This window comes from Pyrus communis, chromosome 14 (genome assembly GCF_041283825.1).
Source record: "Pyrus communis isolate YQ-2024b chromosome 14, ASM4128382v1, whole genome shotgun sequence".
Classification (NCBI taxonomy): domain Eukaryota; kingdom Viridiplantae; phylum Streptophyta; class Magnoliopsida; order Rosales; family Rosaceae; genus Pyrus; species Pyrus communis.
The window spans coordinates 12696436-12712792 of NC_142578.1; the positions used below are offsets into that span (position 1 = coordinate 12696436).

Here is a 16357-nt window from a genome sequence, read left to right on the forward strand (position 1 = left end):
TACAAACAATTTTGACGGTTTGGATCGTTGAAATTAGTTTTGGAGAATTCATAAAATGATAGATTGACTAACACTTAGAGTTTATTTATACTTTCATTAAGTATAACATAAGATTTTGTGGTATCCACTTGTGTAAATATTTTAAAGTGAAGATCGAATTCAATCATTGTATTCATATAGGGTCAAGGAGTGTAGTTATAAAAAATCATCAAAATCGGAGTTAAAATAACCGTTAAATCGTGATTTTTCGTTTATAACCGTTGAAAAGCTTTGTCCCGTTACTTGATCTCTGAATGTTTTTTTTTTGTGATTTTTTGTTGATGTGATCTCCAAGCACGTACAAACAATTTTGACGGTTTGGATCGTTGAAATTACTTTTGGAGAATTCGTAAAACGATAGATTGACTAACACTTAGAGTTTATTTATACTTTTATTAAGTATAACATAAGATTTTGTGGTATCCACTTGTGTAAATATTTTAAATTGAAGATCAAATTCATTCATTGTATTCATATAGGGTTAAGGAGTGTAGTTATAAAAAATCATTAAAATCGGAGTTAAAATATCCGTTAAATCGTGATTTTTCGTTTATAACCGTTGAAAAGTTATGTCCCGTTACTTGATCTTTGAATGTTTTTTTTTTGTGATTTTTTGCTGATGTGATCTTGAAGCACATACAAACAATTTTGATGGTTTGAATCGTTGAAATTAGTTTTGGAGAATTCGTAAAACGATAGATTGACTAACACTTATAATTTATTTATACTTTCATTAAGTATAACATAAGATTTTGTGGTATCCACTTGTGTAAATATTTTAAATTGAAGATCGAATTCATTCATTGTATTCATATTGGGTCAAGGAGTGTAGTTATAAAAAATCATCAAAATCGGAGTTAAAATAACCGTTAAATCGTGATTTTTCGTTTATAACCGTTGAAAAGTTTTGTCCCGTTACTTGATCTCTGAATGTTTTTTTTTTTGTGATTTTTTTGCTGCTGTGTTCTCCAAGCATATACAAACAATTTTGACGGTTTGGATCGTTGAAATTAGTTTTGGAGAATTCGTAAAACGATAGATTGACTAACACTTAGAGTTTATTTATACTTTCATTAAGTATAACATAAGATTTTGTGGTATCCACTTGTGCACAAATTTTAAATTGAAGATCGAATTCATTCATTGTATTCATATAGGGTCAAGGAGTGTAGTTATAAAAAATCATCAAAATCGGAGTTAAAACAACCGTTAAATCGTGATTTTTCGTTTATAACCGTTGAAAAGCTTTGTCCCGTTACTTGATCTCTGAATGTTTTTTTTTGTGATTTTTTGCTGATGTGATCTCCAAGCATATACAAACAATTTTGACCGTTTGGATCGTTGAAATTACTTTTGGAGAATTCGTAAAACGATAGATTGACTAACACTTAGAGTTTATTTATACTTTCATTAAGTATAACATAAGATTTTGTGGTATCCACTTGTGTAAATATTTTAAACTGAAGATCGAATTCATTCATTGTATTCATATAGGGTCAATGAGTGTAGTTATAAAAAATCATCAAAATCGGAGTTAAAATAACCGTTAAATCGTGATTTTTCGTTTATAACCGTTGAAAAGTTTTGTCCCGTTACTTGATCTCTGAATGTTTTTTTTTTGTCATTTTTTGCTGATGTGATCTCCAAGCATATACAAACAATTTTGACGCTTTGGATCGTTGAAATTAGTTTTGGAGAATTCGTAAAACGATAGATTGACTAACACTTAGAGTTTATTTATACTTTTATTAAGTATAACATAAGATTTTGTGGTATCCACTTGTGTAAATATTTTAAATTGAAGATCGAATTCATTCATTGTATTCATATAGGGTCAAGGAGTGTAGTTATAAAAAATCATCAAAATCGGAGTTAAAATAACCGTTAAATCGTGATTTTTCGTTTATAACCGTTGAAAAGCTTTGAACCGTTACTTGATTGTTGAATGTTTATTTTTTTGTGATTTTTTGCTGATGTGATCTCCAAGCATATACAAACAATTTTGACGGTTTGGATCGTTGAAATTAGTTTTGGAGAATTCATAAAATGATAGATTGACTAACACTTAGAGTTTATTTATACTTTCATTAAGTATAACATAAGATTTTGTGGTATCCACTTGTGTAAATATTTTAAAGTGAAGATCGAATTCATTCATTGTATTCATATAGGGTCAAGGAGTGTAGTTATAAAAAATCATCAAAATCGGAGTTAAAATAACCGTTAAATCGTGATTTTTCGTTTATAACCGTTGAAAAGCTTTGTCCCGTTACTTGATCTCTGAATGTTTTTTTTTTGTGATTTTTTGTTGATGTGATCTCCAAGCATGTACAAACAATTTTGACGGTTTGGATCGTTGAAATTACTTTTGGAGAATTCGTAAAACGATAGATTGACTAACACTTAGAGTTTATTTATACTTTTATTAAGTATAACATAAGATTTTGTGGTATCCACTTGTGTAAATATTTTAAATTGAAGATCAAATTCATTCATTGTATTCATATAGGGTCAAGGAGTGTAGTTATAAAAAATCATTAAAATCGGAGTTAAAATATCCGTTAAATCGTGATTTTTCGTTTATAACCGTTGAAAAGTTATGTCCCGTTACTTGATCTTTGAATGTTTTTTTTTTGTGATTTTTTGCTGATGTGATCTCGAAGCACATACAAACAATTTTGATGGTTTGGATAGTTGAAATTAGTTTTGGAGAATTCGTAAAACGATAGATTGACTAACACTTATAATTTATTTATACTTTCATTAAGTATAACATAAGATTTTGTGGTATCCACTTGTGTAAATATTTTAAATTGAAGATCGAATTCATTCATTGTATTCATATAGGGTCAAGGAGTGTAGTTATAAAAAATCATCAAAATCGGAGTTAAAATAACCGTTAAATCGTGATTTTTCGTTTATAACCGTTGAAAAGTTTTGTCCCATTACTTGATCTCTGAATGTTTTTTTTTTTGTGATTTTTTTGCTGCTGTGTTCTCCAAGCATATACAAACAATTTTGACGCTTTGGATCGTTGAAATTAGTTTTGGAGAATTCGTAAAACGATAGATTGACTAACACTTAGAGTTTATTTATACTTTTATTATGTATAACATAAGATTTTGTGGTATCCACTTGTGTAAATATTTTAAATTGAAGATCGAATTCATTCATTGTATTCATATAGGGTCAAGGAGTGTAGTTATAAAAAATCATCAAAATCGGAGTTAAAATAACCGTTAAATCGTGATTTTTCGTTTATAACCGTTGAAAAGCTTTGTCCCGTTACTTGATCTTTGAATTTTTTTTTTTTGTGATTTTTTGCTGATGTGATCTCCAAGCATATACAAACAATTTTGACGGTTTGGATCATTGAAATTAGTTTTGGAGAATTCGTAAAACGATAGATTGACTAACACTTAGAGTTTATTTATACTTTCATTAAGTATAACATAATATTTTGTGGTATCCACTTGTGTAAATATTTTAAATTGAAGATCGAATTCATTCATTGTATTCATATAGGGTCAATGAGTGTAGTTATAAAAAATCATCAAAATCGGAGTTAAAATAACCGTTAAATCGTGATTTTTCGTTTATAACCGTTGAAAAGCTTTGTCCCGTTACTTGATCTCTGAATATTTTTTTTTTTGTGATTTTTTTCTGATGTGATCTTCAAGCATATACAAACAATTTTGACGGTTTGGATCGTTGAAATTAGTTTTGGAGAATTCGTAAAACGATAGATTGACTAACACTTGGAGTTTATTTATACTTTCATTAAGTATAACATAAGATTTTGTGGTATCCACTTGTGTAAATATTTTAAATTGAAGATCGAAGTCATTCATTGTATTCATATAGGGTCAAGGAGTGTAGTTATAAAAAATCATCAAAATCGGAGTTAAAATAACCGTTAAATCGTGATTTTTCGTTTATAACCGTTGAAAAGCTTTGTCCCGTTACTTGATCTCTGAATGTTTTTTTTTTGTGATTTTTTGCGGATGTGATCTCCAAGCATATACAAACAATTTTGGATGTTTGGATCGTTGAAATTAGTTTTGGAGAATTCGTAAAACGATAGATTGACTAACACTTAGAGTTTATTTATACTATCATTAAGTTTAACATAAGATTTTGTGGTATCCACTTGTGTAAATATTTTAAATTGAAGATCGAATTCATTCATTGTATTCATATAGGGTCAAGGAGTGTAGTTATAAAAAATCATCAAAATCGGAGTTAAAATAACCGTTAAATCGTGATTTTTCGTTTATAACCGTTGAAAAGCTTTGTTCCGTTACTTGATCTCTGAATGTTTATTTTTTGTGATTTTTTGTTGATGTGATCTCAAAGCATATACAAACAAGTTTGACGGTTGGGATCGTTGAAATTAGTTTTGGAGAATTCGTATGCCATCAATCAAGTTCCGTGTGTGTGTGTGTATATATATATTTATTAAGTAGATTTAAATCTATTTATTTTGTTTGTATAAATTATAATTGACTGGTTCACGGAATAGTACGTGCATCACGTGTCACGTGTGTCATTATAAAAATAGTGAGATATGTGATGACAGTCATGTGTGTGATAAAAACTTAATAACTTAAAAAAAAAAAAAAAAAAAATTTCTCACCACTTCTATTAATTTTCATTTTTCCCTCTCTTTTTTGTTTCCTTTTCAACTTTTTCTTATCATTTTCACTTTTCCCTCCAATATCTTTCCCTAATTCCCTCACTTTTTTGTTTTATTTTCAACTTTTCTTAACATTTTCATTTTCCCTCCATTTTTTTTTCAAAAAGGGCGGCAAGTTGGCAACGGCAAGAAATTGATTATTGAAATTTAAATGTAAAGAAATCACATCAAATTTCAATGGATGCAAAATCATGCAATGCATCATGCATATTAAATTATTAATTAATAATTATTATAGTTTTTATAAAATTTAATATATATATATATATATATATAATTATTATAGATAGACTTAATATTTTGGGGGTATAATTATTATAATTATTATAAATTTTATAGTTAATTTAATATATATATATATATATATTTATTATAATTTTTAGGGGTATAAAATTGTAAAATTAATGTGTATAATTATTACAGTATTTTTTTAGGGTTATAAAATTATAAAAATAATATTCTGCTTATCGTGTATCGTGTTACCCACGTGTATACCCGAACCAACCCGTTATCTTAACAGGTGCTTATCGGGTTACCCGATAACGACCCGATTCGTTATCGTGTCGACCTAAACACCTGTTAATTTCGTGTCGTGTCGTGTCGGGTTATCGGGTCGTGTCAGAAATTGCCAGGCCTAATTTTGAGGAAGGGAAAAGCAATTCTTTTGGATTGGCATGGGTAATTGGGTATTCATCTTCGCCGGATAGGATTTTGGGTGAAATGGGGCCCATCGCGGTAGCAGAACCATGTCAAATGGGCGACAACAGGGCCGGCGTGTCATTTTTACTGCGCAGGATTATCCAGTGCGGCGCAGCACATAATAAGACGGCAATGTGCGAATGTGATTTCATGACCCTTTTTATTCTTCAACTGTCTCATATTCGGTTATTTTTAGAATTCAACGATTCAAATCTAATTAATTAATTAATTTTAACAGTAATAAAAAAAAAATTTAACGACTCAAATTCAATTAAATGATCATAATAATGTTATTAATTAATCCAAATCAAATTCAATATCAAAACTTTATAAATACCTATCTATTTGTGTGTAGTTCTTAAAATATTCCTAACTTTTTTTTTTTGGGGAATTTGAATGTTTTTTTGCATTAAAACGTTCGTAAAGAAAAAGACAGTTGTTACAATAACTAATTTCAAATTTACGATTCTGCCTGAACCACCAACGTCACTCTTTTTTTTTTTATTTTTTATATTTTTTATGGAGAGTGGTTTTACTCTTATTGATGTTGTCTAGGATTCCTATCCTTTTCAATTGCGTCTTTAAGACAACTCCAACGGTGGGCTAAAAGCTAAATTACTCTCCAAAATTTCCTCCCAAACCCACTCCAACCCAAGGGGAAAATTTGGGCTAAACGCTAAATGCTAAACCAAGGCCAAATTCCCCCTAAAATTTAGCCCAGAAATCGAAGTGGACTTCACCCAATATTTATCTGAATTTAAATTTTTTTAGATTAAAATGTTCATAAAATTAATTTACGATAGTCTACATATTTATTTTTAAAAAAAAATTAATTTAACAAAAAAAATAGCCTAAGTTCATTCTTTAATAATCCCGGACTAAAATTTTAGGCTAGAACGGTTGGAGTAGAAAAACTGTTTCTGGGCTAAAAGCTAAATTTTTCGGGCTAAAATATTTTGCTTTTAGCCAAACCATTACAGATGGTCTAAAAGGACGTTAACCCCATACCTGTTGTCCACCAAGACACGACTGACCATTGCATTGGAGATCTGAACCTTGATGACTGAGGCATCGTCGTGGGAGGAGTGGACATCTTCCAAATCCCTATCCAAGGCTTGTTACATTCTGCCTTTCTTTTGTTTCCGGTCTTACCTAAGTATTCTTATTCTACATAGATGCAGTTGACATTGAGCACTGGGCTTCCATTGAACCTTGACTTTTCAGAGGGTCTTTGAGTTTTCCTAGACTCGTGATGTTTTGGGAGTGGGGCGGCGGCGCTTAACTCATGAGTTCAGATCAGCAGCTCTTGCTGGGGTCTGAACAGACGTCTCATCATGATCATGTGTTCTCAAAACTAGAGACAATGTCCTTCAAGTGCCTTCACCCACCTTTCGAGGTTGACAAGCTTTGTATGATCCTTAATTCGTGAAGCCTTTCAAAGTTTATTGGCAGAAGAATAGATGGGCATCATTTCTAAAGCGTTAACTAGTCAATTATATTTTTACGATAGATTTTGTTAGATTAGTTACCGACAAGATTTGAACACACGTCATCATGCAAGGGCTCAATATCTTTCCACCACTGTAGTAAAAGGCCACTTGCAACTAGTCAACTATATATTGACTCACAACTAAATTCTAGGCCATAATAGGAAAGTTAATAGAATTATATAATATAACTTAATTAGCTTAATTCAAATAAAGCCCAATTACTTTGCAGATACCATATAACTAAATGACAGTTCAGTCTTGCATATGTAGAAAATCATTTGTATGTATTTAAACCACCTAAGAATGCATGAAAGTCTCTAAGTCTCACTTACCGTCCTAAACTTGAGATAGTGACTTAGTTATCGTAGAACTACGATTACGGGGTTGGGTTTGATTTTTAGCAACTTGAGTAGAACCAATTCTAACATCTAAGACTCAACTTAGACAACGGCTTAGGCTAGGAAAATGCCAATTACCATAGATATGTACTAACATTTCTTCAAAGCTTCTTCTCTTATGATCCCTAAGATTTAAAATGTTACTAGCTCTGCTACCTCATAGTATGATTCAAGTTGACGATAATTCCAACTGACCAGTCACCTCCCTACTTGATTCAGCCCCATATCAAAGCTGTTACTTTCTTTCACTAGTGTCCTTCCTTAGATGATTTGAATTTTTGTTACTTTCTTCGTTCTTACATTTCAAGTGGATTTTATTTCCAGTTCACTTAGTTATGTAGATTAGATCATAGCCCATACATTTTTTTTAAAGAATTGTAGTTGTGTTTTCAGTTATGAAGTGATTAAAACCAAAGGCCCATTTTTTGATAATTACTTATACATTCATTGTCACCGAGAGCCTCGAGGGCCAATGCCCACTTTTTGATATTAATTATCCACCCCAAACTCAAGATTTAAGCCCAATTTTGCTTAGTTGGTAAGAGATAGAGAGTGTTATAAAGTAATTTTTTATGGTGACTAATGTGGGACAATGAGCTAGATTGTGATTTCTACTCAAAAACTCCAATAAAACACTGTCTGTTGGAGGCCCCCAACAGCGCCACGCCTATTTTCATACTTTCTTTCAAGCCTTTCCTTGGCACTGAGACGGAAATAAACACTTGGGGCAAATCACGCGTGGACATAATTCGAACCTTGATTTTTGTCACCAACATCTTTAGCTATTAGGTTTAATATTCACAACTATTAAATCTTCTACCTTCGACCTCAGCTATTCATTTGTTTTACTACTTAGTGCTACGTACACTAAGGAAAGATTGCTGATTTGAAAGAAAAAAAATTCGGTGAAAGTTTGGATTGAATTGTCTAACCCCACAAGTTTTACAAGTCCAAATCTTAATCAAAAGAAGCACAACAAAGTTGAATATAAGCCAAAAGAAACTTCACTTTTGGAACTCTAAGACGGTGTAGAAATAATCCATGTAGAATGGTCTGAAATGAGAGAAGCCAGCAGAGAGACCGAGCTGCCGGAGTTCATCAGTCCTATTCTTGCCCTTCGCCCTATAGATGGTCATCACGAATATGTCGTTTTCTAGGAGCGCACGGGTCCGATGACTTTCTCCGGCAACCCCAGCTCACAAGCTATCAGCTTCCGTCCTACCGGAAGTGCTTTGTAACAGTTCTCCATTATTTCCACAAACCCACTAACATTTTTGCTTTTGAATTTTGGACCATAAATAAACTTACAAAAAAGAAAAAAACATATTAGTAGTGTGCATTTGAGATTACTTTTATAAGAGCTAAAAGTGTTTTCTAAACTACAATCACTTTCTTAATGCGTTTGACATTAAAATATAAAAGCACTTGTACATCGTTAAAGCCCTTCTAGGTTGTAAAAACACTGTAGAGAAATACCTACGAAGTGCTTCTTTACAAGTGATTCTCTATTAAACACTTGACAAATAAATTTCTACATCTTTACGTTAAAAGCACTTCTAACATAAACATTTACGAAGATAATTTCTTCTTACGTAAAACAGTCTCATAGAAGCCCGATTACTAGTTAAACCTATGACTAGCATGTAATCCTTCCAATAAAAAACTCTATTCCAAACACAGCAATATAGTAGAGTCATCAATTCCTCAAATAAGGGGTAGTATATATGCAACTGTTTTTTAATGAACCCTAGCCAAACAATAGAAATATCGGCTCCGTTTTAGACATTTGTAACTCTAAGGGTGCGTTTGTTACATATAATTAATTTGGCGGGGACTAACATAAGAAATAAATGGACTCCGTCTGAACTATAAGTATTTAGAATATAGAGTATGAATAGACTCATTCATGCATCTAAATATAGTTAAATAAGTCACCACTCATAAAATTTAAGTCGAACAACGGCGTTTAGAGACATAAGGAATTAATTTAGAGTTGCTGAGCTCATTCTTCTTCTTGATCTCAGAAAAGAAATCAATATACAAATTTATCAAACTCTAACATGGCATTAGAGCCAGGTTACAATCATCTACATTGGCGTGAATCTGTTATTCTTGGTGGCTGGAGAACTCGAATCGATTCGATCTTCGTCGTACCAAATCTGGGTTTCTGAAAACTCTGGGTTATTCAATTACAATTCTAACATGGCTGAATTGAGTGATGCTGAGCTTCCAGCACAAGTTTTCAATGGAAAAAACTTGGGTTTCTAGCAAATCAAAATGAAAACTATATTCCCATCTCATGAGATCGTACGCATGGGATCCTTGTGTCAAATAAAAAAAAAAAAAAAAAAAAAAAAAAATATATATATATATATATATTTTGTCTTAATCAACACAGCAGTTTGTACAGTTTGTCTTAATCATAAGCTATATGGTGTGGAGAATGTGTTTAGCTCTTATAGCCAACACACCAGTTGATACTTGTATAGCTTGTTGGTATGGTTTGTATGTATTGATCTGAAAAGTTTCATTGTTTTAGCAAGAATTTATATTTGCAATGCACACCATGTGTTTGTTGAAATGCCTTTGTGGAGGTTTTTGTACACGTTGGTTCTTTTTTCATTTAGGTATCGTCAATTAGGTTCTATCTATTTGGTACGGTTAACTTGGTACGGTCATTTAGCTACGTTCTGTAGTTTAGGTCCAATTGATTCGGTACGGTCAATTAGGTTGTGAATTCAATTACTTATGTTATGCTGTTTAGATCCGTTTGATTCGGTACAATCAATTTGGGCACACTTTCAATTAATTACATATATAGTGTAGGTCCAAACGATTCAGTATGAAAAAGCTGGTACCGTTTGTACTAATTATGATTGAATCCACCTGAGGACTTATTTAATCCATCTTGTTGTAATACCTGATGCATTTCAATCATTTTGTAAACCCTGAGGAGTTTCCGTCTTATGTGAATCCACAAGCTACAAGAATTATGGAACGGAAGAGGAGTGAATATTCACTCCTACAATACAGGTCTAACATGGGGACCTTGGCAGAAGCCTACCGAAAATTCAAAATCATATCAAACCTATCCACCTAGAACTACTTATGGAGAGGACACCATGGATTGTATAATTTGACGTGGGCACGAGTCAAATGATTATTTTTAATTTTTAATCTTCAGTATGACATTATTGAAAAGTTGATCTTATTTAGGGACTAAAATGAAGTTTTCTAAAAAAGGGAAATTAGACTCTACAACACTGTACGTGTGTGTAATAGTTAGTCTTTAATTGGAATATAAATCATTTAGTATTTAAGGGAAATATGATTATCTGTACGTTTTTACATCTATCTCATTTTTACAGAATCCCAGGAGCAAAAGTGAGTGCCCGTCTTGTTGAGATTTGTAATTAGGAAAGAATAATGATGAGGAGATATATTTTCGTACCATATAAAAATTATGAAACTCGATTTGGTGCCCGGTAGTGTCATCTATTTACTTCTTTGAAGTGCGACAATCACGCTAAAAAACTCTATAAACATCCCTACTTTGTTCCGGTAAAATACTTGTACAGACTGTTGACACTTCTAAGGGGCACTGGGATTGTCCCACCGCTTACATGCATTCTTTTATTAACTGAATGCTAAGAGGCGGACGAAGACGAGGATGATGTAGCGAATGCAGATTTTGCCTGTCGTTGGCTTAATTTCATGTACAAACCCTGCAACAAAGAAGCAAACTGTTAGGAGACCATTTGCGCTTTCATAACTAAATTTCTTATCCAGATTTGGATGTGTAATAAAGTTCTTGCATGTGAGTTGGAAAACATTACATTTGTGGTGTGAATTGTTGCTCCGGTTGTCATGCTAATTTTCTGATCCGGGAGCAGCTCAAAGTTCAGGTTCTGAATAAAGATTGTGAGAGCAACAGTCGCTTCCAGCAGAGCAAATTGATCACCAACACACTTCCGTGGCCCTCCGCTGAATGGAATGAACCTACAGTAGATAATTCTGTTTAACCACAATTTTATGCCAAATGGGCTATGTAAATGCAAAGAATGAAACCATTCAAGATCTAGGTTGAATGTTTGTAAGCATGTGTTTCTTGAAAAGAATGCTATCGATGAGAAGTCCAGAGATTATTTAGGCACTGCAACATCCCGAAAAGGGCATAAATTATAAGTACCTGAAATCTGTGTTTGTTTCATTAGGTACGGAGCCTTCAAGATCAAATCTTTCAGGTACAAACTCTTCTGCTCTCTCCCACACCTTGTAAAACCATGGGAAAAATACACACCAAATACGTTTTTAATTTCTAAAATACAATGTGAAATTCGTAAAATACAAGAAAGTTTGTTCAAAACTTAACATAAGATGGTACCTTTGAAGAACGATGGATATTGTATACTGATATCATAATATCTTGACCAGCATTGACTTTGTAATTTCCCGGGAGCACGTCAGCCACTTGAGCTCTTCTTATCAAAACCTAAATAAATTAGAGCAATGAAACCACCAAGAACAAACATGAGTTGATACAAACTTGGACAATTGACTGTTTTTTCAAATTTTCCTAATTGTATTACAGTTAACATAAACAAGAGAGAACTTAACATACAGGAGGATGTGGGAAGAGACGCAATGATTCCATTATGCAGCGTGTCAAGTACTTAAGGTTCTTTATGTCATCATAGGATGGACGCTGTCCTCGTAAAACTTTATCAACTTCTTCTTGTGCTTTCACCAAGGTGTGGGGATTCTACAATAATGAAAATAATCAAATACATGAAAAACAAAATGAGTACACTCAGTACCTCAGCAACCTATTGGAATGAGAGAAACACGGAAGGAAATGATACCTTACTTAGAAGATATAGCGTCCAAGTCAACACTGAACCAGTCGTCTCATGTCCAGCAACCAACATAGACAAAAGATCATCTCGCAATTGCTCACTTGATACCTGAAAAGTATTGCATCCTCAGTCCTCAATCTTCACTTTTACAACTAAACAGTATAGCAATCAGAGTCTTTACTTTACAACTAACATTAATGATTGAACAAGATTTGGATTACTGTTGGGCTCATTAACTCAGTCTTAATAATTCTTCAAAAAATGAATAACGAGAAACATCTGTAGTCTTTCTCGTACAAACATTTACATACTTATAAAGTCCATCTCAAATCAAGCATATCAGTAGAAGAAAAGTGAGACGAGAATTTTCCACATGCGCGTATGTAGATAATACGCTATCATTTATCATAACACTGTTATTACGTATGATCAATGCTCTTTTGGAAAAAAATAAATAGTGTTCCCTTTTTCAACATTAACCTTGATTCCGTCAATGTAGTGTAAATGCCTATCCAAAATGGACCTTTCAAACTGTCGATGCTAACAAGATAAGAGAACAGTTATTATTGAACGCTAGTATATGCCAACCTCTTCTCTACTTGCAAGCAAAAAGCGAAGGATGCTTGGATCAGTGTCATTTATATATTCTTCCTCATCAATTCTTTCGCCCTCAGCTTCCACAATTTCTTTGCACTTAGCTATAAGTTCTTCAACAGAACTCCTGATCACTTGAACTGCTTTTTCAGCTTTTATTTGTCTTGGGATTATCTTCCGCAAAACATCAACCTACAACAACCAAATAAAAGAAATCACTAACTGTGATCACATTCCAAATTGAAAGGAAAAAATACAGCAGCATAAGATTAGCAAACTTGAGAGAGAGCTTGCCTTCCAATATGGTAATATATCAGTAGAGCGAAGCTCAGCCTCTTTCAATGCAGTGTAAACAGACTCAATAACCGGGCTATAAGCATTTAGCGAATCGAAATTGTAGTTGAACAAAGACAGGCCTATAACATCAAGAGTTAACTGAGAAAATCTGTCCTCCATGTTTACAGCAGTTCCATTAAGTGCATCACGTTGTAGCTTCTCCACTAATCTCTCAGCACATTTGCAAAATACTCGATCTACTATCACGGACAAGTACTTCCTATGAAGAGATGGCACCACAGCCCTGCGCCTCGCCTATTATGAATAAGACATTCACTCCAAATGAGATGGGAGAAAAGAAAAACCTGCTGAACTATATATCCGGTTTCATCTTTCCATGAAACATGCAAGAAGCATTACTAAGATCACAATTCAAATTTCCATGTAGCTCAACAAAACAAGTTGAGCAAGGCAAACACCCAAATGAAATGCAAAATTCGGTTTGATCAAGAAATCAAAGCTCACTAGACACATTCTGCTCTTCTTTATCAACATATCCATTACTAAGAAATCACCACCTATATTGAATTATAACTAAGAACAACACAAAGCATATAAACAGCCCTACCCATATCAGAGCAAACTATACCATGTCAAGATTTCATATTTCAGAGAGACAGATTAGCTGCTCACTACTAATCACAGATATTGTCACCAACTTGCATCTTACCACCTACTAGCACAATAAACGCGGAGTTCTGTTACAAAAGGCCTCGGTGCAATTAGGAGTAACACGATTCATTATATAGTATATTTTATTTTGTCAATTTTCCGACATGGGATTCTTACATTCCTCAACAAACCCACGTCTGTAATTAAGCAATTTTCCAAGTTTTTTTTTTCTTCCGAAACAGGGAACTGAATAGCATTACCGTCCAAAGCGGGCCTTCAGCGATTGCAAAACCAGAGCCGAACAAAAACTCAGAGACCTCAGCAACAAGTCCCTTCGCGTACTTCCCGTAATTCCTAAGCACGTGCTTAGCAATGGCAGGGTCACTGACCACAAGGAAATTTCTCGGCCCGGCGGCGAGCCGGTAAATCGGACCATACTCGTTCATCCATTTGAACAGCGGCAGAAACAGAGCGCCACCCAGAAGCTCCGACACGTCCTCGAGCTGAGCGCTGGCGATGGGGATGCCGGAGTCGTCGTTTTTGGAAATGGTGAGGGAGCGAGTGAGCGAAGTGAGCCAATTTGGGCTGACCCATGAGCTGGGTTTGGAGTTTGTGGTGGTGGGTTCCTTGTTGTCAATGGAGGCTCTGAGGGAGGAGATGGAGTGGAATGGGGCGGCGCGTTTGGGAGGAGGGATTGGGTGGAGAGAGAAGGAGGAGAATGATGAGAGAGAGTGAGCCATGTATCGCTGCTGTGAATGGAGAGAGTCTGTTCGACCCCTACAAAACCAAACTCACTCAGTGTAGGCTTTGTAGCAGCCAACGATATCTCCAACTCAGCCTCACCTGCTTGTGCTAGTCTCGGTAGGAAGAAAGGAAAATCTTTGGCTTGAACCGGTTCGGCATTCTTTTCTTTCTTCCTAGTTACAAGCGAAAGTTCCTAAATTTAACTTTCGTAAATAATGAGATCGATATCAACAAAAATAACTACTTCATTGTGTCGTTTAACTCACTCACAATTAATCCTAATTTTTTGAAATATAAAATGGGGATCCCTTAAAGGACGATCCAAACAATCTATTTTTCAAGTTGCACCTCATAGATCATACTTACAAATAATACTCAAATTGAAAATATTTGCGGTATCTAATTGAGTTCAAAGAAATTGACGAACATTTGTTCTATAAGAGACAATGAAATTTCATTGTGATAATTAAATAGAAACATGGTTTTGAATTTTATTGAATTTTTGTAAGGATGATATATAAATTGAGACTTACAAAATAGACGATTCAAATATTTGAAGTTCAATGTGGAGTGGGCCTCACAACTAGTCCCCATTTTTTGTAACTTCAATGATCTGAACCGTTTGTTCTATAAGGCATTCAAGTTGCACCTCATAGACCATCCTTACAAAATATTAGTTAAATCGAAAATATTTGAGGCATTTAATTAAGTTCAAAGAAATTGATGAATACTTCATTCCTAAGAAAACATTGAAATTTCTTCTTCATAATTAAATAGGCAAATGATTTCAGATTAAATTGAATTTTTGCAAGAATGATCTATGAATTGAGACTTACAAAATAAGTGGTTCATATAATTGAAATTTGATGTGAAGTAAGTCTCACAACTAATCTCCATTTTTTTAATAAAGTGAGGAACCTCTTACATCAAAGTGCAAATATATTTTTATATTTAGAAAAAAAAAATCCCAATAAAGATCATCAGAAAGAAGAAAGCTTAATGGTTACTTCAAACCAAACACAAGTATTATAATAAAGGGCAATTAGCAAGAATGGTAACTACTGACATTTAATTAAAAGATCATTTTTTTAACATTGACAACATATTGATTGTATATCAACGACAAGACAATGAAATAAAGAAATGTCGATACCTGATTGTTTCTGCAACTAAATATCAAAAAGTGATCGTTCGTGCTAATTATCCTATATATTCTACATTTTTCGTTTCAAATGTTAACAAAATGATAATTTAGCATTGGTTACATCAAGATCTAGCTGAATATAATCGGAAATCCACCCTATATCACAAACTAAGAATTAGAAAAACATCGCGTACTTTATCCAAAACGGGTAAGTGAACAAAGTTAAGGTTTCACCATTTAACCAATTAGTAATATGGGGAGTATTACTATTACTTATAAGTACATGCAAAGTCTCTTCTTTCCCGGATGTGTGATTCATACTCTCAACACGCCCGTCACATGTGATGAATTTTTTAGTCCTAGTATGTAAACACGAAAAATTGGGTGACGTGGAACACATGTGGTCGTTGGGCTCACACATAGGGTAGCTTACTCTGACCTGCCTTACTCCAGCCCTGGAAAATCATAGTCCCACAACACCCATATTCCATTCTTGCTAAAACTCTCACCCACTCCACGTAATGTTACAATAACTAATTATAAGACATTTTCGTAGAGAAAAACAAGATTTAGTGACGAACGGAGGGTTTCTGTTAGGATGTGAAAGTAAAAGAGCCCCACATCAATAAAAGGAAAAACCTTGCAAGGGGTTATAAGAGGTTGAGCTACTCTCCATATTACTGATTAGTTTTAAGGTGGAACCTTAACTTTCTTTAGTGTTGGAATAAAAATTCCACACCACCATGGAT

At 33.6% G+C, this 16357-nt stretch overlaps 1 protein-coding gene across 1 annotated transcript; it reads right to left on the reverse strand.

Annotated features, from left to right (window-relative positions):
• Positions 1-10783: 10783 nt before the first annotated feature.
• LOC137712747 (carotene epsilon-monooxygenase, chloroplastic) lies at positions 10784-14632 on the reverse strand. The gene is made up of 9 exons (XM_068451897.2): positions 13981-14632; positions 13067-13363; positions 12767-12964; positions 12185-12286; positions 11944-12084; positions 11707-11814; positions 11512-11594; positions 11159-11321; positions 10784-11047 (listed from the first exon to the last, which is right to left on the reverse strand). Exons 1-9 carry the CDS (start codon positions 14458-14460, stop codon positions 10970-10972), a joined length of 1650 nt encoding a protein of 549 aa, XP_068307998.2. The 5' UTR covers positions 14461-14632; the 3' UTR covers positions 10784-10969.
• Positions 14633-16357: the final 1725 nt, after the last annotated feature.